The sequence below is a fragment of the Triturus cristatus genome, chromosome 6 (assembly GCF_964204655.1).
Source record: "Triturus cristatus chromosome 6, aTriCri1.1, whole genome shotgun sequence".
NCBI classification, from domain to species: Eukaryota; Metazoa; Chordata; class Amphibia; order Caudata; family Salamandridae; genus Triturus; species Triturus cristatus.
In genome coordinates this window covers 1,253,503,426-1,253,530,500 of record NC_140589.1, presented here as the reverse complement: position 1 = coordinate 1,253,530,500, position 27,075 = coordinate 1,253,503,426, and the positions used below count along the sequence as shown (strand labels likewise).

Genomic DNA, 27,075 nt, shown 5'->3' with positions numbered 1-27,075 from the left:
AAAATAACTAAAGTTAAGCAGTGCAGGACTACCCAGTTACATCCTTTCTTTACCATCAATAAACCTTTAAATAAATATTTGCCTGTTAAATAAACATATTTTTATTGTTAGTGCTGAGACAAGTAAACAGCAGCCCAGTGTTGCTGTTGACAGGGGGAGCACTTGTAAAGGTCAGGAGGGCCGCATGCGGACCCCATGCCGTACTTTCAGTATCAATGCCGGCCTAGTCCATGCAATAGATCAATGGAAACCTGTGTATGTGCAAGCAATGTTGTTTGCATGCCCTCTTGATCGTTCAAGTAAACAAAGACATGTATGCCATTCCTCCTGAAATGAGCAGCCACCACAGCAAGACATTTTGTGAAAACCCTGGGGGAGGTGGTGGCCTCGAAAGGCAGCACCTGGAACTGATAATGCAGACAACTTACTATGAACCTTAGACACTGGCGATGTGCAGGGTGGATCAGGATGTGAAAGTAGGCGTCCTTCAGGTCGAGGGCAATCATGAAGTCGCCTTTGTGCAGTTGAGGGACGGCATCCTGAAGTGTCACCGTGTTCAAGTGTTAAGAGAAGTTGTACTTACTAAGGGGCATGAGGTCGAGTACAGTTCTGAAGGACCCGTCCTTTTTGGGGATGAGAAAGAACATGGAGTACACTGCCTTGCTACGGTAGTGGAGCGGCGCTGTTTCTATGGCCCCTTTGCAAATGAGTGCCTCTACTTCCTCCTGAAGGAAGTGCCGGTTTTCCTGGGAGAGGCAGTGACTGCAGGGAGGGATGTTTAGTGGGGTTGAGGGGAGTTCAAGCAGGAGCCCTATCTGATGATGGAAAGAACCCACTGATCAGAGGTGATTCCCCACCAACGGACGAGAAACCCCTTCAGACTTACCCCGACGGGTGTAGTGTGACCTGGAGGAAGGGAGAGGGAGTCCCTGCTTAGTTGTGGGAGCTGAATTAGCCGTGGCCCCTGTACCCAGCGACTGCCACCAAGGCATGCACAAGTACAGTTGCTACCATGAATGCATTTTTACAGTGTGCTGCAGGGGTATTGGACTAGGAAATTGAGCTGGTAGCACTTCAGCTTTCCTGTTCCTTCCCCTATTAACTTTGCCTCCTGGTTCACCTAGCACCTCTGCGTCAGGCTGTTTTGATCAGAATCTAGGTCAATTATTAACAGCCCCTGCAACAGGCAGAGACCAGGAGGATAGCACACCACCTTCCCCCTAGGGTGGCGGCTTCGAGTTTCACGTGCTCCCATGATTTGTCAATATGTTGCCATGATGGTACAACCCAGAGGCTTGTGTCTCCCTTCCAAAAAAACAGCTGGCAATAATGATTGAGGATCATAAATTGACCCAAATTTTACGTTCTGATTCGGGTGCTAACTCGACCTCTGTATTCCTAGAAATGAAACTAAGCTACAGCTTCGAGCCTGCACTTGATATGGTCCAACCTTTGCTTGCCAAGAAACTCTATATACAATTCAGGCATGGGTCCCTTCCCCTATTTTGTAGGACGAATAAATGGGTAGGCTCAATAAATCGTGCTTGCCCAGGGTGTAGCTCGAATGAGGAATCAGAGGTCCACGTGTTATTCTTTTGTAAGGCCTACACTAACCCACGTAAAAAATGGATCATTCAACTAGCGAAAAACATTGGGGTAAGCAATTACAGAGACCTATATAGGGTAATGAAATCTGATACCTCCCCCCTATTTGTCACAGTCACTGCAAAATACCTCTTTTCCATGTGGGTAACAAGAAAACATTTAATACTGTAATGCCTTCTTCTTTTTATATTTTAAGTTGTGTTTACTTCTTTTTTGTGCTAAACATTTTACATTCTTTTAAAGAACACTTAACGAACTAAATTATTGTTTTATGAGAGGTTTTAAAGATTATTGAGTGTATATGTAGAATCTTTTTAAATGTGATGTATGCACTTTTATGGTATTTTTACCGAAATAAAGTTTTCTGACTGAATATGTTGCCATCTGTTTCACAGCCTGTATTAGGTGAGTCTCTTAGGGCGGGAGGCGAAGGGAACAGCACGACTACTGGAATCAAGCCCAAGCATCCTAGAGTTAATTATTACCCTCCATCTGGCAACCCAGCCTCCTTGGTTACGGTAAACTCTGACATGATGGCTGTGATTAATTTTTTTCATGACTCCTTAATAGCTGCATTTGAAGCCAAATTGGAACCAATTAGATCAAGTTTAGCAGCCATTGAAAAGGTACTTCTTAAACAGACTGTGAAAAAACGGACGTGTTCGGTAGAACCCCATGCTTCTAATACACCTAGACCTGACTATGGCTCATGCCCTTTCGTCGGGTTAAGTGACTCGCAGCATTTGGTCAAAGCAAGGGATACAGAGTTATTCAGAGTCCAGAGTTCTGGCACCATTGTCGGTTTCCATAATCAACCGAAGCAGTCAAAACTTACCTCTCTACCAAACAGAGTGGATGTGCACCCTGGAGAGGACACCTATCAATATGGGCCAAGGAAAGTTGGATGATCTAACGAACGAAGAGGCTAACAGGGACAAAAATAGTGCACCAACCCCCCCTCCCACTCAGGCTGGTTACCCTTAACTTACCACCTGAAGCTACTCCCTACGTGGTAGTTTTGGGGAATGTACCATCCCCCCACCAGGCTCTTCTGAGGGTTTTTACCAATCAATAAACAGACAAAATCCTGCATTGGCTAGATTTAAATACTACCCTAGGGATCTGGGTTGAAAGAAATATCAATATGGTATGGGTGAGAAGGGTAGGCTGGGCCAAGAAAAACCTTTCAGGCCACTGTATCATTATAAACCTTTTAATAGACCACACATGGCGGGCAGAATCTTAGAATCTACCAGACATCTTCCTCATCGTGGCCCCATCTCTTTTATCTTTGTTTCTGCATTTCTTTTCCCTATATTTCAGATTTTTTGATACCGTTGAGCCCTTTTAGTGATCTCAAACCGGTTTGTGTAACCTTGCATTGGTCTATGCTGGCTCAAACCCCCAGGGCGAGTGAAAGAGGGGTCACCAAAGCCACAAATGGGGGTAGGAGATTTAAGTGGTCACAAATATCTCCAGACTCTTATTATAATTCCCTTTATACTCAATGTAAGAAGAATTTAGAAATTTGTACTTTCCAACTGAGCAGTGGGGGTTCTGCAGGCCTTTTCTGCGATATCGGACACTATCTCATCCCACCTTAAGGCCACCCCCTTCAAGGCAACAGGATTCGTTGCTGAGGTGGTTTGACTTGGGATGCTCCCAGGCATTGAGAAATCTCAAGTGTGCACTGTGTGCTAAACCCAGGGAGCCCTCCTTAGTAAAGAAGACCCGTAGCTAGTATAAACTAGAACTGACCAAATTCAAGAAAATCCTAAAGTGGTATGCCTGGTAAGACCAGACTGAGGTTAGCACCTTGAGAAGTAGTTCTAAATTTTGAAGCATCATCAACTGCCCCTTTTCTGCAGCCAATCCTACCTTCCCCATCGAGGCACATAATATCTCTGAAGTGTTTGGTGGCCCACTTTGAGGAAATCTACAACCTCCCATTTTCCGCATCCTGTTTCGGTGTAGGTGTGGTAAAAGAGAAAGCCGTTCTCACATTCTCTGAGGAGGAGGTTAGGAAGGGTTTCCTGGGACTGTCTAAGAATAAATCTCCCGGCCCAGACAGGATACTACCGACCTCTTTGTGCAAGATGCGAAGGTTTGGGCCCCAATCTTGACAACCCGTATCAATTCGGCAGAGATGGATGGTCCCCCCTTTCCTCATGACAATGTCCATTATTGATCCTGTTTTTAAGAAGGGGAGAGGGACAGTACCCACTGTTATAGGCTCATCTCATTGCTTGACTCGGTGGTCAAGGTGGTGGGGCGTATTCTTTTGGAGAGGCTATCTAATTGGGCTGATTTCTAGAATGTTTTATCCATTGTCCAGTATGGATTTTGTTCTGGGCGGTCAACAGTAGATCAATGCCTGAACTTATACTTAGTCCTCAGCAAATACACCATTGCTCATCCCAGTTCCATCCACCTGGCATTCATGGATCTCTCAACAGCGTTTGATCGTGTCAATAGATCTAAGCTGTGGCAGATCATGCAATCTATGAGGGTGGACCTGGACACTGTTTAATTTTTGAGAGATTCCCAGAGAGATACTGTCGCTGTGGTACACTATTCCAAAGATTTAAAGGTTACACAAGGGGTGCGGCAAGGATGTATCCTGGCCCTCTTTCTTTTTAACTTGTAGATTAATTAACTAGAGCAGGTTTTAGCTGATCTTAATGTAAATTGCCCACAGGTGGGGGAAGCGTTGCCTACCAGTCTTATTATATGCAGCGATTCTGTTTTAATGGCGAGAACTGTTAGGGGTATACAGTCCCTGTTGAACTCCTTTGTTCCCTTCAGGGAGGAGTTAGATCTCTCAGTGAATAATTAAAAAAGGGTACGTGATGGTTGTTGATCCGCCCTCTACTAAATCATCTATATTCAAAGTCGGACCTTCTCCTGTGCCAAATGCTAACGTGTTTTCTTATTTGGGCTTGTTCTTCGATTCTGCCTTAAGTTGGCGCCTTTTGGTTAACAGGAAGAGGGAGGATCGTTTTAGGGGAAATGCTGCTGTTTTTAACTTCACATCACGGTTGGGCAGCAGATCCACTCAGGCTATTTAACAAACTTACAGGACCAAGTGTATCTCTAAAGTAGCATATGGTAAGGAGATCTGGGGATACATTAAACTGAATGAGTGGCAAACGTTTGAGAATGCTTTTCTGAGACGCTTTCTGTGCGTTTAACAAAGTGCCCCCACATACGCGGTACACCAAGAAATGGGAGTGACCTATTGATCTGTTATTTTATCCTTTCGCCTTCTTTCTCTCTAGGTGAGTGTTTGGCCCTGAACCGGAATACACCTGAGCAAGGGTATTATAAAAGACAGCCTGTCTCTTGAGAACTTTCTTCATAGCCCCTGGTTTAAATACATTCGAGACTCCCTCTTGAGTCTAGGAATGGCAGAATAATTTAGCAATCCAGACTGGATTAGTAAAAAGGACTATAATCTGGCAATAGACCACTATTTTTGAACGGAGATTATCGGCTAGGGAAGAGGGCACTTTATTGAAGTCCAGTGGTCCTTGACAGATCTTGATGAAAACTGTGCCCTCTACTGAGCCCTACCTCTTCTGCCTTAAAAGTCTGTATAATTGTTTTTATTAACGAGGTTTCGTCTGGATCTATTGTTTTTGCTAGCCTACCCTTGCCGTGGGAATTGGGGCCAAAAGATGTTGTCCTGCGGCTGCAACAATAGGTTTCTGCAGTACAGGTGACATTTTACCATATTTTGTTACTTTTATACTGTTCCAGGAAATCATATCTTCTCCCCGTATTGAAAAGGGCAAATCTTTCTCAGGTTCACCCTGCCCTTATTCATTTGCAGATGCTTCCAGGAGATATAATTCTTAATGTTCTCTGTTTTTAAAATGTTGCTGTAAGGTGAAGGAAAAGCTGTGATTACATTTTTGTATGGGGTTATTTTTAAAGATTGCGGCTAAACAAATATTTTTATATTCAGTATGTTTTTAGGATGGATTTTATTGGGTGTGTTATCTTATATCTGTACTGCTTTTATAGTTGTTACTCCTAAAACTGAATAAAGCCAATATTGATTGATAGAGTCAGCAGTTGATGGCAGTTGCAGTGGAAAGGGTGACTGGATGCTTTTTAAGGCCTGTTTCTTTGCCATTTGTGTTGGTGAAGAGCCAGAAGTATGACTGAAAGCTACCTCATAAGAGGTAATCTGCTTTTCATGAGCAGAAGTTGATCTTAAAAGGGTTTCCTCAGTGACCACCTCAGACTTTCTTTCCTGCATCTTTTTAGTGGAAAAGAGACATCACGCCAAATCATTCCTTGTTGAAGGGACATACCAAGAGGCATAAACATCTCTCTGATGATCTAACAGATATAAAAACCAAATGGCAGTCTCTGTTACAATGGGTCTTGAAGTAAAGGTTTTACAAATATCACCTTTACACATCTTAACTCTTGGTACTTGGCAGTAGGTCATACACAAATATTTTCTTTCAAACGCAATCTAAGCAAACTTTGAAGAAAGATTTCTGCTCATTGTAAGGAGAGGCTGGCATTAATGCTGAACAATCCGTTAGACCAAAAGAAAAACAAATCAAAGCATAGGAGAGGAGAGGAACAAAACTGGATTTCCTGCAGTTCTGGGTAAATGGAGTAGATAGAGCATACCTCCTCTGGGGATTCCCTCTCACTCGATGTGCGGTAAAGAACAAGTTACTTACCTTCGGTAATGATATATCTGTAAGAAACATAGATTAGTTATAGATTCCTTACCTTAGAATTACCCCTAAGCGTCAGACTGGATCCAGAAAGTTTTTCTTCAGCAGTACCTCAGCGCGTCGGAAGGTGGCGTCGTGGTCGCCGGGATGATGTCACGGAAGCTACATAGGCGCCGCCCTCGCGCGCGCTGACGTCAGTCCTGTACACGACTTTCCACGCCAGAAGCGCAGAGCCATGCAAGCCACTGACCATTGGTGCACAAAACTAGGGCCCTTAACCCTAGAAGTCAGTTCGCAGAACGGGGAGGATGGGTGGGGCGGTCAGGAATCTATAACTAACCTATGGTTCTTACAGATTGAATATGCTACTTACCAGTATGCATCTGTTCTTGGCATGTAGGGCTGCTGACATTCATATCTGTGCATAGATCGCCGCCTAGTGTTGGGTCCGGATGTTTGCACGTTGTTGTCCTGGAAGAGTCTTCGAAGTATCCTTGGATAGGTGACTCCTCCCCTGGACTACAGTGCGCATGGGCATCCTCTCCATCCTCAGATTGTTTTTCGCCATTGTGGCAGTGATGGAGTAGATACAGAAAGTGATGACCATGCTTGCAGTAATTCTGAGAGCTGCAGCTGCGACAGGCGCCGGGGAGGAGGGAGGGCGATATGAATGTCAGCAGCCCTACATGCCAAGAACAGATGCATACTGGTAAGTAGCATATTCAGTTCGAGGCATGTGGGCTGCTGAATTCATATCTGTGCATAGAATACATAGCAGTGCCCTCTATTAGCGGCGGCTACCCGTGCCAGCTGCAGCGGTCTGAAAAAGTGTCTTGAGAACAGCCTGTCCTACAGCTGCCTGCTGTTTTGACTGCACATCTACACAATAGTGTTTTGTAAATGTGTGTGTAGTGGACCATGTGGCTGCTCTGCATATATCATGCAGGGGAATATTTCCTAGGAAGGCCATGGAAGCCCCCAACTTACGTGTTGAGTGGGCTCGTGGTGGAATAGTTAATGTGTGTTTTGCCTTTTGATAACAGATTTGAATACACTTAACTATCCATCTGGCTATCCCTGCTTTGGAGATGGCGTTACCTTTGTGGTGTGGGGCAAAGGCAACGAACAGTTGTTTTGTCTTCCTGAATGGTTTAGTCCTGTCGATGTAGTACATGAGGGCCCTCCGTACATCTAGTGTATGTAGTGCCCTTTCTGCAACAGTTTGTGGGTTTTGGAAGAAAACGGGCAGTTCAATAGTCTGATTCATGTGGAACTGCGATATTACCTTGGGCATGAATTTGGGGTTGGTACGTAGTACGACCCTGTTGGCGTGAACCTGAATAAATGGCTCTTGAACGGTTAGTGCCTGGAGTTCACTAACTCTTCTTAGGGAAGTGATCGCTACTAGGAAGGCCACTTTCCAGGTAAGGAATTGAATCTCGCATGAGTGTAGAGGTTCAAAGGGTGGACCCATCAGGCGTGTGAGGACCAAGTTGAGGTTCCACATTGGAGCCGGTGGGTGACTAGGTGGAATGACTCGTTTGAGCCCTTCCAAGAATGCTTTGATGGCAGGCACTCTGAATAGAGAGAGGTGCTGCCTGGTTTGCAGATAGGCTGATATTGCGGTCAAATGGACACGTATAGAGGTGTACGCCAGATTGCATCGGTATAGGTGTAAGAGGTAACAGATGATGTTGTGGATGGATGCGTCCAGCGGGTTGATGTCATTATTACCGCAATAAATGACGAACCTTTTCCATTTGGCTGCATAGCAAGCCCTGGTAGTGGGTCTCCTGGCCTCCTTGATGATGTCCATACAGTCAGGTGGCAGGTTGAGATAGCCAAACTCTAGGACTTCAGGAGCCAGATCGCCAGGTTCAGCTGTTGCGGATCTGGGTGCTGAACCTCTCCATGGTTCTGCGTCAAATGCGCGAGTTTGATCCGCAGCCTTTGATGCGGCACCACGGAAAGTTCGAGGAAGGTGGTGTACCACGGCTGGCGTGCCCACGTGGGAGCAACTAGGACGAGTGTCAGGGAGTGTTGTCGTAGTTTGCGAGCCACCAGCGGTATCAGCGGCGCTGGGGGAAAAGCGTACGCAAATCTGCCGGACCAGTTCATCCATATCGCATTGCCCTGCGACTGCGGATGTGGGAATCTGGCGGCGAAGCTTTGGCATTTTGCGTTTTCGCTTGTCGCGAATAGGTCTATCTCTGGATGACCCCACCGCTGGAAGTACGGTTGGAGTACTGATGGGTGTAACTCCCACTCGTGCATCTGGTGGCTGTGTCTGCTGAGCAGATCCGCCATCTGGTTGTCCTTGCCAGGGAGGTGTTCCGCCATGAGGAACATGTTCCTCTGAATGGCCCACTTCCACATGCTCTGAGCCAGATGAGACAACTGTGGAGAGTGTGTTCCTCCCTGCTTCTGTATGTAGTACATGGCAGTCATGTTGTCCGTCCGGATCAACACGACTTTGTTGCACAGATGTACTTTGAATGCCTTCATGGCCAGGAAGATTGCCATCAGTTCCAGAAGGTTGATGTGCATTTTCTTCTGTTGTGTCATCCATAGTCCCTGCACTGTGTAGTGGAGTACATGAGCTCCCCATCCCTGGAGAGACGCGTCCGCTGTCAGTACTATTTGCGGAACAGGCTCTTGGAACGGTCGGCCCTTGCAAAGGTTTTGTGGATTCCACCAATGCAGAGAGTTGTATGCCCGACCGCTCACCAACACTAGGTCTTTCAACTATCCTTGAGCCTGATTCCACTGACGTGCTAGGCACTCCTGAAGTGGGCGCATATGTAACCTCGCGTGCGGGACTATGAAGATGCAGGAGGCCATCATGCCTATCAACTGCATAAACACTCGCGCTGGAAGCGAGTGACTGGGTTTGAACTTGGAGATCAGCAGTTGTATGCTGTTGATCCTCACTAAATTTGGCTGAGCTGTGGCCGCCAGAGTGTCTATAGTCGCACCTAGGTACTGTTGTACGTGTGCGGGCTGGAGATGGGACTTTGGGTAATTTAGTGAGAATCCCAGACTGTGAAGAAGGTGAATGGTGCGGGACATGTGGCTTGCACATTGCTGGGCTGACTTCGCTTGAACGAGCCAGTCGTCTAGGTAGGGGTAGACGTGTATATGCTGCCTCCGTAAATGTGCTGCCACCGTAGCTAGGCACTTCGTGAAAACCCTGGGCGCTGTTGTCACGCCGAAGGGAAGGACTTTGAACTGATAGTGCTGCCCCTGAACAGTGAACCTGAGGTATTTTTTGTGTGAGGGGTGGATGGGTATGTGAAAGTACGCATCCTTGAGGTCCAGTGAGGCTAGGAAGTCTCCCTGCTTGAGAAGCGGAAGGACTTGCTGTAGGGTGAGCATGTGAAAGTGCTCTGAAAGAATGTACTGGTTCAGGGGTCTCAGGTCTAATATAGGCCTGAGCGACCCGTCCTTCTTTGGAATTAAAAAGTAGAGGGAGTAAACCCCCGTACCCTGCTCGTGGATGGGGACGACCTCTATAGCGCCTTTTAGAAGCATACTTTGCACCTCTTGCTGTAGGAGCGTTAAGTGCTCTGAGGACATAGGACGGTTTCTTGGTGGTATTGTGGGTGGAGTGGAGGTTAACTCCAGACAGTAACCGTATTTTACAATATCTTTGACCCACCTGTCCGTGGTGATGGAGTTCCACGTGGACAGGAACCTTTGTAGTCTTCCCCCGACAGGTGTTATGTGGTCGGGAGGAAGGGAGAGGGCGTCACTGCTTGTTCTTGGGGGAGGACCTGGTGTTGCCGTAGCCACGTCCTCTGCCCTTTGTACTGGAGCCACGATATCCACCTCGGGTGTTTTTATCGTAGGTGGTCTGTGTATTGCCTTTGTTATACGTTTGTTGTGACCCCTGTCCTCTACCTGCCCCCTTGTTTCCGGGGCGACGAAAGGAGCCGCTCCGAAAGGACTGAGTTTGGAGGGCGCCCATGGACTTTGCAGTGTCCGTGTCCTTTTTTATCTTTTCGAGGGTGGTGTCAACCTCTGGGCCGAATAAATAGTCGGGGTTGACGGGCTGGTTCAGTATGTTGTTTTGTACCTCAGGCTTGAATCCTGAGATTCGTAGCCAGGCATGTCGTCGCAGCATGACGCTTGTGTTTATGGCCCTGGCAGCCGTGTCTGCAGCATCTAGTGCACATTTGATGGAAGCATTTGTGAGTAGCTGTCCCTCTCTGATAAGAATTTCTGCACCTTCTTTGAACTGGTCAGGGAGATGTTGGAGTAGTTGCTCCAATGTGTCATAGTGCGCTCTATCGTAGCGAGCGAGGAGCGCTTGAGTGTTGGCTATGCGCCATATGTTGGCAGCCTGGGCGGCAACTCGCTTGCCGGAGGTCTCTAGTACCTTGGACTCTTTGTCCGGGGGAGGAGCGTCACCTGTCGTTTGCGAGTGTGCCCTCTTGCGAGCATTCGCTACGACGATGGAGTCGAGTGGTAATTGTCCTTTGATGTAAGTAGGATCCCCAGGTGCCGATCTGTATTTTTTATCAATCCTGGGGTTTATCACTCGTGCCCTGGTGGGTTCCTTGAAAATGTCCTTAGCTGGTTTGAGGACCCCCTTCAGCATTGGCAGAGTTTTTACATGTCTTTCTGAGGATGCAAAAGTGTCCATTAGAAAGTCATCCTCGATGGTATCTGAGTGAAGCTGTACCCCATGGTTATTTGCAGCACGTTCAATAAGAGCGTTGAACGCCGCAGTATCCTCCGTGGGAGATGTTTTTGCCCCATAGAGTTGTGGGTCCTGTGTATCGAGAGGTGCACTGGGGTCTGCAGGGTCGCCCCAAGTTTGATCAGGGTCCTGCTGGTCATCAGGGTCTGTGTCTACATGGTAGGGTGCTTGGTCATCCATGTAGTCCTCCAATGCATCCGTGTCGGAGCGTGTGGGGGAGAACCGGTGTGGATCCTGGTAGGAGGAATGGAACGGTTCATAAAGGAGAGGTTCTGATTCCACAGGCAGCTTCCTTTTTAGTGGGATCCTGAAAGGGTCCAATGGCGGTTCCGAAGTTATTCTTCGGTCGTGGAGAATCATCCTGCCAGTGTCGGCGTCGATGACACGTGACGGAGACGTCTCGTCCGGTGGAACCGGAGTCTGGGTAACCCGTGTCCTGAGTTGGAACATCTTCGGGATTGTTGACGGAGGCAAGCCGAAGGTAATGTTGGCTGGCCCCGTAGAGGTTGCTGGAGCTCCGATCGGGCCGGAACCCGACGGGTCTTTGAGGGCCGCCGTGGTTTTGTTGCTTTGCGTCGCAGCAGGCCGCACTTGGGGCGTCTTTGAGGCTTTGGCACCGGGCAGGTTCGTAGAGCCGGGCGTGGATTTTTTCGGTGCCGGCGGGTCCTCGAGTCGAGGTGTGGAGATCACCGTCGACGTCCTCGATACGTGAGGCATCGGCGTCGTCGAGGGAGCGACGCGAGGCGAAGCAGGCGGTATTGCCCTCGGTGTCGTTGGCGTCGGTAGCCGAGTAGGTTTCTCGGTGCCGATGGCCTTTTTCCGCTTGTCGACTCCGATGTCGCCCGATTCCAGTTCGGCACCGAAGTCCCTCTTGGTGCGGTCGGTGCCGACGCGTTGCGCTGGCGTCGAAGGCCTCGATCCGACCAGCGCCACTTTCAGTTTCGGTTTCGTATGAACCGGAGCAGCTTTCGGTTTCGGTTTTGTGGTAGGGAAACCAGCTGGCTTATGCAGCAATGGCTGCCGCTGAACGTCCGAGGCCGGGCCCGAGGGCGGGGCCGAAGAACTACGGGATGGGTCTCGGGTAAGGCCCGAAGGCGATCCCTCGACCGGAGCCAAAGGCTGTGGCGCTGGTGTTTCTTCGGTTTGAACAGGTAGGCCTTGTTCATCATTGGAGCTACTCTCTTCGGCCCCTACGGCCTCCTCGTCGTCTCCTACCTCGGTGTCGTCTTCACCTCTGTGGAAGAGTGACTCGTCGCCCTCGTCCGATCTGGGGTCGTGTTCGGAAACGGGACTGGAGGGTATGACTTCTAATTCTTCGACGTCGGCCTCGTCGAAGATGTCTGTTGGGGCCGGTGCCGCGTGCGGCGCCTCGAGTCTCGCCGCTCTTCGGTTCCTTAGAGTCTTCTTGGAACGGAACCGGGCACAGGCCATGCATGTCGATTCGTCGTGGTCCGGCGAAAGGCATTTGTTGCACACCAGATGGACGTCGATGTGTGGGTACTTCGCATTGCATACCGGACACCTTTTGAATGGCGTCCTGGATTCCATCGTCGAAGTAGTCGATGGACAGGTAAATGCGAAAGAAGTCGGTGCTGAAAGTTAGTAAACTAACAAAATGCTATCGAAACCCGATCGATAAACAGTACCGACGCGAACTAAAGGCCTTTTGGCCTCGACCAAATATTTTCCTAACTTGAGCTAAGATAGCACATCCGAACCCAATGGCGGAAAAAAACAATCTGAGGATGGAGAGGATGCCCATGCGCACTGTAGTCCAGGGGAGGAGTCACCTATCCAAGGATACTTCGAAGACTCTTCCAGGACAACAACGTGCAAACATCCGGACCCAACACTAGGCGGCGATCTATGCACAGATATGAATTCAGCAGCCCACATGCCTCGAACATATCGTTACCGTATGTAAGTAACTTGTTCATCTGAAAGAAACAGTTAGTTATAGATTCCTTACCTTAGAATAGACACCAGCAACACCAACCCTGGAGGTGGGTCTGTGAACTAAGTTCACACCAGAAAGTCCTGGGGAACAGAACGGCCAAAGAAGCCGTCTCTCCGGACTGGACTGTCCAGGCAGTAGTGTTTGGTGAACGTGTGCAGTGATGCCCATGTAGCTGCCTGACAGATGCCATTTAGGGGAACTTCCCGTCCCAAAGCAGTAGTAGCTGCCGTCACCCTGGTGGAATGGGCGCGCAGCCCCACTGGAGGCTCCTTGTTTGCCAAAGAATAGCAGGCCTTGATGCATAAAACGACCCACCTGGAGATGGTCCATTTGTGCACGGCCTGACCTTTCTTAGCGCCCGCGTAACCAACATAGAGCTGGTCGTCCATCCGGAATTGTTTGGTCCGATCCAAATAAAAGGAGAGCACACGTTTTGGATCTAGATGGTGGAGCCTCAGGGGTGGGGGAATCATATCGCCCGACGCCTGAACCATGTTGTTTATATTGACGGGCAAGAAGATTTATTGTCTATTTATGTCCGACGGACATGTAGACATTAATCACGTTTTAATCACGTTAAAACAACCGGCTGTGGGCACTCTGGGGCTCACAGCCAATCCGAAGCTTGCAGAGAGCCTTTGGCGGCATCTGATTGGCTAGCAGCCCATGACTGGGCTCTAGACAGTGATTGGCTGGGGGAGTGAAACGTCACTCAGCCTCTGCAAGCAGTAGTCCGTGGCCGCCACGAGGCTTGCAATAAGCATTCAGGTAAAATAAGCAGTTTTGCCCGCTTGAATTGTGTGATATTGTGACGGAGGTGCTGCGATTTTCTTTTATTTATATTTTTAGCAACCATGCAAAATTAGTACAAAAGCCTAGGCCTGGCCCGCCTCAGATGAGGACGTCAAAAAAGCGTATCGCAAGCAGGCGCGCTGCGCTACCACCGCTTCATGGGGGAAACACCCATTACAACGAATTCAGATTCACGCGCTGCCATCGCAACGCGGGTTTAACATCGCGGGTCCGGAGCCTTCATACCGCAGATGGAAACAGATCTGCAGATTAATGCTTTCAAAAGAGACATCCGTTGGTGACTTGCAATTTATAACTTAAAGTCCTAATATAGAATAGTGAACTATTAACTTTCAGCCCAGAACTGCATAAACACACCGACAAATACACATTACAAAATTGATTAATGTTGCAAAGAGGGTACATTTGGCGAAAAGATACGTGTTTTGTATAGTTGAGGTTGTGACCTCGGTGAAGTTAGTGCAGAGGGTTAATATGCCTGCTGCAAAGAACATGTACGAAGTCGATTACAGAGTGCATAGGATGGAAACAGATCTGCAGATTAATGCTTTCAAAAGAGACATCCGTTGGTGACTTGCAATTTATAACTTAAAGTCCTAATATAGAATAGTGAGCTATTAACTTTCAGCCCATAACTGCGTAAACACACAGACAAATATACATTACAAAATTGATTAATGTTGCAAAGAGGGTACATTTGGCGAAAAAACGATTCTTATTATTAAAGGAAGCTCCCAACTTTGCTGTTTCTTTTTCGATACAACTTACCGATTCGCAAGGAACGTAGGGCTCACGTCTGGCCAGCTGCAAAAGTGAGGGGGAAATGGCAGGAGGCACGCTGGCTGACACCTTTTATATCCCACCCATATGTTTTTACAAGGGTGACGGTAAATTAGTACATTACGTATGGTTTGAAATGTACGTATTTTGTGGGAATAAATACACAGCCAAGGGTGACGGTAAATTAGTACATTACGTATGGTTTGAAATGTACGTATTTTGTGGGAATAAATACACAGCCAAAAAAAATGGAAAAAAAGGGGAATAGAAAGAATTGCCGTCAGGGTTAAGGGGAGGGGGCGCAGGGGGGTAGGGACGCGATAATATCGCTTGACAAGTTTTCCTTTAGCATTATTATTGCACAGCATTCAATGGTTTACTGATTTTAATAAAGCAAAAATATATTAATGTTTCTCTGTCAGCCGGAGCCCTTAGGTTTGATGTGGAACGGGGATAGGTGGGACAAGTGGATTTTACAGGACATGTAGATCTCAGTGGCATGTTGTCCCTTGGACAACTAGATTATTTGGAAAATTCCACACCCCTGAGCCTCTCTTACTCTTTTGAAGGATACGGAGGCGGAAAGACAGTGGGCAAAGTGATGGTTTGGCCAATATGAAAAGAAGTGACCACCTTTGAAAGAAAGGAAGGTCAAGTTCTGAGGACAACCTTGTCCGGAAGGACAGCCAAAAAAGGAGGCTTGGAAGACAAGAGCTTGTAGCCCACTCACTCTGCGCGCAGAGGTGATGGCCACCAGAAAGGCAGATTTCAGACTGAGGAGTCTGAGAGGACAGTTTTGTAGCGTCTCAAACGGAGTGCACATCAGATAAGTAAGAACCAAGTTCAAGTCCCACTGAGGCATTACGAAGGGAACAGGAGGAAAGAGAGGAGTAATGCCTTTGAGAAATCTATTTACAATAGGGGACTTGAAAAGAGAAGGCTGATCAGGAAGTCTGAGGAAGGCTGAAATGGCCGAGAGGTAGCCCTAAGAGTGCCCAGAACAGAGCCCTGCTGGGCCAAAGACAGGAGGAACAAGAGAACCTCAGAAAGAGGGGTAGAAAGGGGATCCACAGCCTTTGCTGTGCACCATATCACAAATTTATTCGATCTGCAGGGGTATACCATCTTAGTGGAGAGACGCCTGGCTGCCAAGATTACATCACAGACCTCGAAGGCAAGTCAAATGACGTCAACTGCCGCCGCTCAATCTCCAGGCAAGGAGGTGGAGGCTAGACAGGTTCGGGTGGAGGACCGTCACCTGCTGCTGCGACAGAAGATCATCCCAAAGAGGCAGTCGGATCGGGGGATAGATGGCCATGTTGAGCAGCTCGGGATACCAGACTCTTCGTGCCCAATCCGGAACCACAAGAATGACTTGGGCCCGGTCTCGCTTTATCTTCTTCAGCACTATGGGCAGAAGTGGTATAGGCGGAAAGGCGTATAGAAGACCACAACTCCACTTGCGATGAAAAAAGCATTGCTTATCGAGTGCCGCCTTGATTATTCCAACGTGCAGAATTGCAGGTTCTCTTTGGTGGCGAATAGATCTAATCAAGGCTCTCCCCACTGTTGAAAGAGACCTTGCACCACCTCCGAGTGAAAAGGTCATTTGGGATCCATCATGCACCTGTGGCTGAGTTCGTCTGCCCTGGTGTTCAGTGAACCTGCCAAGTGTTGAACCACCAGGGATATGTGCTGATGTCCCAGCCATGTCCAGAGACGGAGGGCTTCTTGACATAGGGTCCACGACCCCACCTAGCCCTGTTTGTTGCAGTACCACATGGCGGTGGTGTTATCCGTGAACACCTGCACTACTCTTCCTCGGACAGAGGGAAGGAATGCTTTCAGTGCAAGACGGATCGCCCTAAGCTCCAGAAGGTTGATGTGGATCTCTGACTCCACCGGAGACCAGAGGCCTCTGATCTCCGCCTCTCCCATGTGGCCGACCCCATCCCAGAAGGGATGTGTCTGTCACCACTGTGTGTTCTGGTTGGGGAGCAGAGCGGGATCTGCCGTTGATCCTATCTTGGTTCGTGAGCCACCACCCCAATTGTCGTGCAGTGCCCTCTGAGATCTGGACGCAATCTGACAGATTTCCCTGATGCTGCGCCCACTGGAATTTCAGGTCCCACTGCAGAGCCCGCATATGCCACCTGGCATGATCCACCAGCAGGATGCAGGAGGCCATGAGGCCCAGCAGCCTCAGGGTCATCCTGACCGAAACCCGGGATAGGGCTGAAAGATTGGAATCATAGCCCAAATATCCCGGACTCGCTGTTCGTGAGGATAAACCCGAAACTGCATCGAGTCCAGAACCGCTCCGATGAAGAGGAGCTTCTGAGAAGGGGTCAGGTGTGACTCCGGCACGTTGATGGAGAGCCCCAGCGAATGCAGGAGGTCGGCCATAGTCTGGAGGTGGGAGACGACTGCCTGGGGCAAGCCCGCCTTCAACAACCAGTCGTCGAGATAGGGGAAGACTGGAACCCCTGATCTGCGAAGATGAGCTGTAACCATCGCCATCACTTTCTTGAACACACGCGGGGCGTTGGTAAGGCCAAAGGGGAGCACGGTAAACTGAAAGTGCTCATGGCTTACCATGAACAGCAGGTAACACCAGTGGGCCGGCAGGACGGGATGTGAAAATAAGCGTCCTGCAAGTCGAACACTACCATCCAGTCTCTAGGGTCGAGGGCAGACAAGACCTGAGCCAGAGTCAACATTTTGAACTTCTCCTTTCGGAGGAAGCGGTTAACATCCCGGAGATCCAAGATAGGACGCAGGCCCATATCCTTCTTGGGCACCAGAAAGTAGTGGGAATAGCATCCACGACCTACTTCTGGGGCAGGAACTCGCTCGATGGCTTCCTTTGCCAAGAGAGCCGTAACTTCCTGTTGGAAAAGGGACAGGTGATCCCCAACATACTGGGGTGGCATGGCTGGAGGGATAGTCTTGAAGGGGAGGGAGTAGCCCCTTCGGACTATCAGCAAAACCCACCAGTGCGACGTGATGGTGCACCAGTGGAGGAGGTGATGGCGGATCCTGCCGCCCACTGGCATTTGATGGGCCTGAGACGTCGAACTAGGAGGGTTTGGAGGCTGCTGCAGAGGGGGCGGGGGTGGACAGGCCAGCCCGCTGGCCCCCAGAACCCCGTCGGTGGTTCCCACGTCCCCGGCCATGCTGAGTTTGTGGCCTGTGGCTCTGAAAGGAACGTGTTGGGGCACCCCTTCCATGACCACGAAAGGGGCGAAAGGCAGACCGTGCAGGGTGTGTGGTGGAGAGGCCCAAGGACTTGGCTGTAACCTGAGAGTCCTTGAAGCGCTCTAGCCACTGTCTGCCTTGTCGCCGAACAGGCAACAGCCATCAGCGGGCATGTCCACCAAAGTGTTCTGGACATCCCCAGAAAAGCTAGTCAATTTCAACTAGGTGTGACAGCAAAGCACCACCGATGTTGAAATGGTCCTACCCAGTAAGTCTGCATTGTCCAGCCCACAGCGGATGGAGAACTTTGCTGCATCTCTCCCCTTGGCCACAGCATGCTAGAGTACGGCCCGGGCCTCCTCCGGACACTGAGGCAGCACTTGCGCCACCGTATCCCACACGGAGTGGGAATAACAGCCCAACAAGCATGCGGTGTTCACCAACCGCAGTCCTAAGCTGGAGGAAGAAAACAACTTCTTCCCAAGCTGATCCAGCTTCCTAGATTCCCTGTCCGGTGGTGCAATAGGGAATGCGCTTTGGGCTGTAGAAGCTTGGACCACTAAGCTCTTGGGGAAGGGCTGTTGGGAAAGGAAAGTGGGGTCGCCTGGATCCTGTCTGTGGCGTTGGGCAACTATCCTATCCACAGGAGCCCCTGTGTTGGGCCTGGACCAGGTGCCCAACAGGATGTCCATGAGGGCTTGATTAAATGGCAGCAGGGGCTCCGAAAAGCTTGCTGCCGGCTGAAGCACCTCTGTCAGGAGGTTAGTCCTGACTGCCACAGTAGGTAGCTCGAGGTTTAGGGCCTCGGCCTCCCTACGCAACACCACTGCGTAAGACGCTCCCTCCTCCGTAGCCACGGTAGGAGGAGACAACATGCCAATGTCTGGTGAGGTGTCCAGACCACTGGCATCCCTCAGTTTCTCTCTCCAGTCCTGGTCGTACTGTAACTGGTCAGTTAAAGGGTCACCGGACCCCTCCCAGTCTTCCTCACCCTCCTCTGGCTGCCAAACTCACTGAAAATGGCCAGGGTGGAATACAGGCACAAAAGTACCCATCGGCGCCGGATCCGGCGTCAGTTGACGCTTGTCCGGTTCCGTATCCACATCAGGGTGGAAGCCAGGGTCGATGCCGGGTGGAGGTCCAGCCAGCGCCGGCTGCGGACGTTGTGCCGGTGAAATCGGCACCAGTGGAGGTGTAACAAGGTCGACCGGCGCAGATCCGGATCCAGGCCTGGATCCAATGGGGCCCTGCGGTGCCGAAGTAGGAGCTGCCGGTGTCGAAGGCCTAGGGCCCCAGCTGAGTTTGTGGGGCCCGAAGGCACACCGGCGGAGTCGAGCTGCCCAAAGATGGCATGCCTCACTTTGTAGAACTGACGAAGCTGGGCAGGGGTCGCTCCCGGTCAGGCAGGAGTCGACCCTGAAGGCTCTGCACGCAAAGCGGCACCACCCGCACCCTTCGTCGTGTTGGACGATGGAAAGTCGAAGAGCGAAGATGCTTCTTCGACTTCTTCTTGTGCTTCGACTAACCTGACCCCAAGTGCGAAGACTTAGACAAGGAGTGGTGATGGCTCTGCGATTGGTCCCTCGACCTCCCACGCAATCGGGACCTCGAACGACGCGGAGCCGAATGCCGAGCCTCGAGTAGCTTTCGGGACCACTCCTGCAAAGACTTCAGGGCCATGGTTCGCCAGTCTGAGCACAACTTGGGGTCATGGTCGCGCTCCAGCGAGTAGAGGCACACGGGGTGCGGATCTGTCACTAACATCAGTCGGGTACAGGAACCCCAGGCCTTGAAACCGGGTATCCATTGTGCACCAGGAGTCGATGTTAGACTCGAAACAAAGTCGACAAAAGTCCCCAAAAAAGTCAGTCAAAAAGTGACTGGGGGTACAGCTCTCTCCGGATCTGAGCTTGCTGGTGCGGAAAAAGAAATAACTGACTTCAGCATGAGGGCGGCATCTATGTAGCTTCCGCGACGTCATCCCGGCGACCACGACGCCAACGAGGGACATGGAGTCGACCAACGCACCTTCCGACGCGCAGGGGTACTGCTGACAAAAGACTTTCCGGATCCAGTCTGACACCTTTGGGTAAGTCTTAGGTAAGGAATCTTTAACTGTTTCTTTCAGATAAGTCAGTGCTATGGTGGACTTGGAAGGGAGAGTGTTTGGGGCATTCACTAGATTAGTTACAGCTTGGGTGCATTTCAATGACGTAAATGTGCTACTAAGAAAAAACTGTTATATGGTAATTTTAACAATGTTTTGTTGCTAAACCTAACTTGCAGGGCTTTACAGCCTGACAACAGGGAATGATAATTGTGAAATGAAATATCCAATGCCAGAGAACATAATCATAAGCCATTCCGCGCTTTGCCTGAAACCAACACTAGATTGCATGCATGAGTTTGCACAACATACAAACCTACAGCAAACATGCTGCAAACAGTTTACTGCAAAAATACATCCAAGGTTGACTTTTGTCAGAAACAGGGAGAAACATCAGATGCTATTACAGGCATTAGCACCGTTTCTTTAAAACACGAGTAGGCCAAACAAAGGAAGAAATGCGAAGCAATTTTCTCAAAATCAACATAGAAAAAATAAGCTAATAATATGATAAAAGAAATCAGAGTTGTGTACGCAGACTTTGTAGTCACCAGTTTAAACTGGTATGACCAATCAGGTGAAGGAGCTACCAGCGCTTATGGCAGGCCACTCTAAGGCTTCTTTAATCTTAACGCTATGGATCTGCACTCGTTCTACACTTAACAACCCTAAACCATGAACTAATGAGTTAATGTATTGCAATTACAACCTCTTATTTACTGTAAACATATTTTTTAGTACTTGATGTGGTTTCTTACCCAGTGGCGTGGTCCCATTTGCTTGCTCAGTAGAGGTTTCCCCAAATGATTAGGTGGCACTTTGGATAGGGCCTCCTTTATCTAGGAAAATAAGTGACACAATAAGCTTGTACAACATACGTGTCTCTAATATTCTTTTCAGTGGTGCAGTCATCTATAAATTTGGGCTTTCGTTATGTCAACAGCAGCCTAAAGTGGTCAAGACCTGATCCCTAAACTCATATAGCATCAATCCATTATCTGTAAAATGCAAATGAAAAGGTTATCGGGCAGGCCACTGTGGTGTTGCTAAGTAGGTTGTCATGAAGTACATATGTCACTGTAGTCCGTGTGGAAGACGTGTAGATCCTATAAAAGAATGTTCAAGACGGTTGAAGACAGTTGGAGAAGGCTTCGGGTGTGAAGGACGTGCTGTCTGCTCTCCCCATTTATAGAAAAAACTGCTTTATTACTCAACCCACTAGAACCACTAGGGTACTGAACTGGAGACAATACAGTGATGAAGATCTTAAACGCCTCTCAACTGATGTCTGACAACCTCTTAAAATGCACATTATTTTTTGCAGATAGAGTAACTTGATTTCTCGGGTGAGGATGGGGAGGGGTGAGGGATAGGGCACACTATGCAGGAGGCACAAAAGTTGATACTCTGAGCATTCTGTCACAGAGCATGCTTTTTTCCAAACCTGCCCATTCAAAGTGCTTATCAAGCATCTGAGAGCAGTGAATAAAGGTAGAGGACAATCCCACGGATAGTTAGCTTCGAGGGAAGTGCAGCGAGAAAGTCTGCATATCTGCAGTAGCCACAAAACGTGGCAGCTCCATTGGTGGTAATGAAAGTAGCTCCCAAATATCTGCACCTGCTTTGTTTGAGTCTGCAAATTCGTTAAGGAGCCAGCACTGATGGAGCTTAGGGTAGCCTGGAAAACGCTGGTGCAAAAGACTTACAGCATGTACCTGCAAAGTGCACTATTTTTCAAAGTAACTTTAAAACATATACTTTCTAGTGAAAATACCAACAATGTGTAGAGAGATGGAGTTTGGAATGTTAAACGTCTCCTTCGGTCCAGTTAATTGGTGGTGGTGGTGGTTGATAGAGTTGGCTCTATTGTTCTGTTTTATATGATTTATCATTTTGGTGGGGGGGTGTATAGTGTATTATGTTGTGTTACTTTGTTCTGTTTACTGCGTTAAGTTGTTGCTGTAGGGACGTTTGCAGAATTGTGCTGCATCTATTATTTTGGATTGCTCTATTGTTGTGTTGTGCTGTTGTGGATTGCTCAATGACAAAGTAATTGGGAGGTTCTTTTGTATACTTCTCGATTGTTAAGTTTACAAACCATACAAAGAATTGCAAATTCAAACTAAATACTAAAAAGAGTTGATCAGACGGTGAGGATTGAACAGCCCTGTAAGTAATTTCTATAGTTTAATAACAGAGGGCCAGGACAAATAATAGTATGATGACTTAGAGATTGAACAGTGATACCTTTTTCTCAATCCCAGTGAAGAACTGGAACATTGTGATGTTGGCAGGCGGCTTTGACATACCCAGAGACATACAAATTCCCTTTAACTCCTGAAAAACCTCGCTGCCCGGTGATTCTTGAGATTTCTTTGGAGGGTTATTTACGCACAACATTCGTGCAGACTCCAGTTCTGAGATGAGGTATGCTAGGAAGGAAAATGAGACTCAAAAATTAGATACATAATGTTAAGCGTTATAACATTTTCAATATGCCAGAGACAAACTATTGCTAGAACGTTCGGTCGATAACTAGTTATTCTTAAGTAGGGAATAAGGCATTACACAAACACACTAATAATTCCATCCTGTACGTTTGCCATCCATGTATTTGTAGAAAAGTTCTTCAAGTTTAACAAAAGAATAGAACTTAACCTCTTTTCTGCGTGGCTACGCAGTATTGCCAACTTAAGAGATATTAACTTTCATCTCTCAATTCTATAAATATTTATATTAAGCTAAAACTTTGAGCACATATAGGTGTCTTTTCACAAATTTGTATAAAGACTACAAACCAGAAAAAAAACAATACTACACACGGCTGGGCATCACATAGTGGAAGTAATAACTTGCCCTATACCTTCTCACAAATCTACTAGCTCTACCCTGCGCAAAAACATAATATGCACTAACCCCTCTGCTTTCCCCTTGACTTCATCAAGACAGATTGTGCAAACAGTACAACGTTTCTGGATAAGATAATACATGCTCAAAATAGGAGGAGTTGCCCAAAGGGAAAAACAGCTCCAGCACGGCAAGCTACCAAACAAGAAGCAGCATACAACATATGACAACAAACAGTAGCGTGACATATTACATCACTGGGAAACATGATGTAGCTGGAAGGCAGGTAGAAGGTATGTTCCGTATTTCTTGCTTGGCCCGGAGTTACAGCTTATATATCTATATATAAATAAATAACCAAACACTATAGTATGCACCCTCAGCCCAAGCCTCATTGATAAATGTCTCTACATCACCCCCTTTCCTTACACAAAGAACGCCATACTTACAGCACCTCACCTGATCATCCTCTTCCTTACACACAGGACAACTAAGTTGTGTCACACTAGTACACAAGGTAACAGACTGCAATGATAAACGGTTATAGGCACCTTGACAAATCACCTGTCAATGGGCACATGGCAATACAAGAAACTCCAGCAACGGGTACCTGAAACATAACAAACACATACCATACACAATTGCAGTAGCACATGTCACCATACCGACTTCAGCCAGAACAACAGCTTTTCTACAGACGAAAATAGCTCCACCCACCCCCTGGTAGGGCCATAAAGAATCTATGACATCACAAATGCCTCTGTATTGTAGCAGACCGTAACAGGTCCTGAGATGGCATTCCAGATCTCACACATTAACAGCTGGCTAACAATAATAACAATAAATGGAACACATAAAAGGTGATTGGAGGAATGCTTGCAATTCATCTGCCCACTAGCATTCGCTCAGGGTAGCATTCTAACTCATAACTGTTTTGCCAACCACAAACCCTCAGGTTAGACACAGCCATATGCAAATTAGTCTTTGTCCAGTTCTGATATGAACAGTCCAGCCAGATCTTCCAAGCTGGTTCTTCTCAGAACACAAGGAACCCAAGATCTGGTTCGACCTGATTGGGTCTCTACAGTTAGGTGCAGCTTGGTTCCAATGGCACAGTGAGCAAATTCACGCCTGGGTATACTCTTGGCCACTTAAGGCGTTTTGTTTAACCACTGACAATTGGGTTAACATTCCAACCGATCGTTCAACAATAAATGGAAGCACTCAATCCAAGTCTCAAATACATATAGGACTCAGCGTGCCCAACCAAAACAGACAGGAAACTCAGGTGACCTACGTAGTAATATTATACCAAGCAACCTCAGACAACTGGCATGACCAACACTTCAATCAGCAAAAAACAACAATTTTAACCAGATGCTGGGTACAGATTGAACCACAATACCAGAATGCAGATGAAAACACCACAGTGGAAGGCCCCAAACTCAATGACACCTGTATTCTGCAATGGAAGGGTGTGAAACTACTAAATATCAGGAGTCAGTAGAAAACTGAATATACACAAAAAGGTTAGAATCTCAGCTAACAATCCCGAGAGGAAAGAAAACCAGAAGTTCTGTACTGCCTTGTACTACAGGGTCAGGGAAGCATTCTGGTTGAGACAGGGCCCTGGAACAACCTAGCCAAAACAAGGTGTCACAGACCAGTTACAGAACACAGACATGGCAGTACAAACAGCCAGGTAAAATCGTATGATGTATCTTCAGTGATATAACCTCTATTGTCAGGAACTTGTTCCCACACAAGCACGACCAAGACAACTTTCTGTACACTGTAAAAGTCAACAGGGACTAAGCTCAAGTATGCAAGTATAAAGACCTGGACACCAGGGAGAAGCTACTTAAGCATATACTCCTACGCCATCTCATACTGGACAGTAAACTACAGACGTACTACATTAAGATCTCAGAAATAGACTCCACAACCCGCACATGCTAACATTAGAAATCCTCAGCGAGTCACAAAGGTATGGAAGACCTTTATGTCAAACACTAAAACCAATGTAGAAGAGAAAATGTTTCAGTAACAACCAATCGTGATAAAATGCACATTACAAGGAAAAGGCCACCAGAAGAAAGGAACAACTGCCCACTGAGATAATTGAAGCTGAAGACCATAGGGCTTAAAGTTACTAAGATCTTGTCACAACCACTGCAGGAGACGGATAAGGACAAAAATTGCTCAGAATTGTTGGCAACCATGAGCACAGACCCGCTAAACTCACAGATGGCAAAGTACACCTATACATGGTCAATTGGAGTGTGGCTAGCTAACATAGCGAGATCCAGGACCTCCCAATTCATACAGCAGTTGGATATAGCCCCATGCACCCCAAACCTCCTGTCCCTTAAATCAAACACCATATCCCAAAACACAATAACGAAGTAAGATAAAACAGATTCTTGGGAGGTCTTGCCATTCTCATCTGTGGCAAATTAAACGTGGAAGTACCACAAACTAAATCTGCATACTGAACAAGTCTCACTCCTGACACCACTGTTGCAGATAATCACATACTCCAACATTTATAATCCCTCAAACTCAAGCAAAGCTGATGCGCTCATAACAGGTTTGGAGCAAAAAGTACAACAGTAGGATACCATAATCATCAAAGGAAACATCAACCTAATGCACTCTACAGGCCAAATTCCCAACTAAAAATTTCCAGGATGAAATAAGGAACAACTGGCCATTTTTAACCGGCCACTTTTTGAATGGAGTTTCATATGCCAGAGGTTCAAAGTGGGAAATAGAAAATTCCAAAGTGATAAGACTGGGGGAACCACTTGGACAGTAAAAGCTTGATCATACTCTATGTTAGCAGAGAGTCTCCACCCTTGAATAAATCCAGCAACTTCTATGCCGTTCCATGTGGCTTGCCAACCAAACAAATCACTCCTCATGCACATTCACGCTAGACTGGTCCATTGATACAACAATTCAGATCCAATGAGAGAATAACTTTATGAATGTGTGTAACTGTTTCTTTGTCCAGGAATCCATAATAAGAATTCAAAACTCAGAGACCTACTTCAGACCACCATGTAAAGGTCGAACTCTTTTTCAGAGTTTGAATTACAGCATGGCCCAGCAGCGTGGCAAGCATTAAGCTCACACCAACATATTGGAAATCCAAGGCACGGTTTCCAGTTTGGACAGGAGATGTAGCAAAATGATTAAAGTAAGACGTAACCAAGCCATGGAGATAACACACATGTCTACAAAACTAAGGCACAAATCCAGCATTAGGATCTTTAAAGCATAAGAAAACATTTTATTACCCAAAATAAGACATTACATACGAACTGATCTGGTGTGCAGAAGGCTACTTGAAAGAAAAGATGCTCACCAGCTCTGGAGAATGGTGTCAATGGAAAACAAAGTTTCAATCTTCCTTTTTTTAAATGTTTTGAAAAATTATTTTCTAATGCAGTAAATACAGAGATTTGACTTTTTCAACTCCCACCCCCACACCCCCCACCCCTACTACTGCAAAGTTACCAAGTTTCAAGGACACGAAAATATATACAGTTGGAAACATTGGGTTCAAAATCAACAAGGAGAGATACAAGGTAAAAGAAGGAAGAAATGATAAAGAGCATAGGAAGAAATAAATGAAAGAAAAAGAAAGAAAAAAAAAAAGAGAGAAGAATAAAAAGTATGAACGCCGTCAGGACTTTGGCTGACCATAAGCTGCCCCTTTACCAGTAGGACATCCCTTTTATAAAAGAAGACAGATTAGCCTTTTGACCCAGGCTGTTCCAGCCAGGTAGTGAAAGGTCCCCAGATGTCTAGCCCCTTCTTTCGCCCTTTGCGGCCTTTTTTTAGCATATACAGCCTTTGAGGTGGTAGGTTCCAACTAGCCTAGCCAGCCATTGGGGAAAAGGAGGCGGATCAGTCTCAATCCATGCTGAAGCAACACAGATCCTCCACACTGTCATAGCGACAAAAATAAGCGCTCCACCTTTTTCCCTGTTGACCTCCTCTTCTGTCACCAGCAGTATGGTTATGGAAGTCAGTACTATAGCCTGGGAAATTACCCTCCCAAGAAAGTCCTGTATTCTAAGAAGAACAGGAGTAAGTTTTGGGAAGGCGGCGAACATGTGTACTGCAGCAGCGCCAAACTCCGAGCACCCAGGGCACAGTGTCCCTTAGCCTGCTCCCCATTTGGCAATTTTGCTGGGGGTAATATATAGAAAGAAGATGGTTTTAGAGTGTTGCGCCTGTAGTTTAGCTGACAGCAGGTCGCTTTGGGAGAGTTCCAGTGAGTTGTAGAACATGCTATGCGGGGCCTCTAGTTTTATGAGCCACTTATCTGCTATCCTAGGTAGATCAGCTGGGATTT

At 47.5% G+C, this 27,075-nt stretch overlaps 1 protein-coding gene across 1 annotated transcript in view; it reads right to left on the bottom strand.

Annotated features, from left to right (window-relative positions):
• TSLIG3A (tRNA splicing ligase complex subunit 3A) overlaps positions 1–27,075 on the bottom strand; it is a 481,344-nt gene that overhangs the window by 260,221 nt on the left and 194,048 nt on the right. The window contains exons 4-5 of the mRNA XM_085612194.1: positions 22,110–22,294; positions 20,621–20,701 (exon numbers count right to left, since the gene is read on the bottom strand). Coding sequence (XP_085468320.1) covers positions 20,621–20,701; positions 22,110–22,294 — 266 coding nt within the window. The remainder of the gene's footprint in view (positions 1–20,620; positions 20,702–22,109; positions 22,295–27,075) is intronic.